At 46.4% G+C, this 1,178-nt stretch overlaps 1 protein-coding gene across 1 annotated transcript in view; it reads left to right on the forward strand.

The window, feature by feature from the left end:
- The window catches only part of LOC103210021 (adenylate cyclase type 2-like), a gene marked incomplete at its 3' end in the record, with an annotated part of 485,381 nt that overhangs the window by 346,297 nt on the left and 137,906 nt on the right, over nucleotides 1-1,178 (forward strand). Inside the window, exon 5 of the mRNA XM_007955948.1 lies at nucleotides 476-624. Coding sequence (XP_007954139.1) covers nucleotides 476-624 — 149 coding nt within the window. The remainder of the gene's footprint in view (nucleotides 1-475; nucleotides 625-1,178) is intronic.

Genomic DNA, 1,178 nt, shown 5'->3' on the forward strand with positions numbered 1-1,178 from the left:
GTGTGGTCAGACATTGTGAAAATGCATGTTATGCAGCGCATTGGTGTATTTTTAAATATTTGGTTCTTATTTGAGGAATTACAGTAGTGTTTCACTTTCTACAGAAATGTGTGCTTTTTCTCTCAAATGAGCGAGAGGTGGAAACTGAATGTTTCCTGTCTTAGTCTGACCACTGCATTCTAGTATTTTAATATTGTTTCTGTTTCTCTACTTTAAGATAGATAAATAATATCCTTGGGCAAATATCTTTACCTTCCTTTACTGTCATGTGTCTCGAACTCAATAAATCATAAATGGTGTCACAGCACATTCTAACCTTAGGAAATTTTGTTTTGTGCATTATGTATTTCTATAATGTGTTTATTAACTTGGAAGTAGTCCCCCAGTTTGGCCCCTGACGAATGAGCGATGATTTCATGTGGGCCTTCACTTAGTTGTTTGAAATGCCATTTTCTCTCGCCTTTGCCTTGTTTAGGAGCGTCTTCTGCTCTCCCTGCTGCCAGCTCACATCGCCATGGAAATGAAAGCCGAGATCATCCAAAGGCTGCAGGGCCCCAAGGCGGGCCAGGTGGAGAACACCAACAACTTCCACAACCTGTACGTCAAGCGACACACCAATGTCAGGTGCGTGCTCTGTCCAGCTGCCAACAGGTGTGGGGGGTCCTTGCCTGCCAGAGACAATTCATCAGGCTGCACACCTTACAGTGTCAGCCTGTCTCCTGTGTAACTGTCAGTCCTTTGCTTATAGTTACCACTCTGCCCACAGGTGTACTGCCTTTGTGTGATAAGGAAATCAGATCCTCTTTATTGGATTGAGGTGTCCACTACAGTCCTCTTCTTTGTAGCTGGCTATCAGTTCCAAGAGGTTGAGAGGTGGCCTGTAGAGACCTTACTCAGGAACTCTACAGTTGATCTCACACATCTCTAGAGTCAGTGCTGGGTGTGTGGCAGGGCTGGAAGGAAGATCAGTGGGCTCTCAGGCATGAGGACTAGGCACTCACATGTGCCTCTCTGGGGTGGAGGCTCCGTGAAGCCAGCACATTCCAGGGAAGCTGGATCCTGCTCCCATCAGCGACTCTGGGCTTCTGGTATATGGCCAACCTATGACCAGCATGGTGAGGCTGATGACCACATTCATGAATTTACAGGGGGTCATTGCTTCTCGAAGACCTGCATCC

Source organism: Orycteropus afer, unplaced genomic scaffold, assembly GCF_000298275.1.
Source record: "Orycteropus afer afer isolate SDZICR_OR568_19922 unplaced genomic scaffold, OryAfe1.0 scaffold00551, whole genome shotgun sequence".
Classification (NCBI taxonomy): Eukaryota; Metazoa; Chordata; class Mammalia; order Tubulidentata; family Orycteropodidae; genus Orycteropus; species Orycteropus afer.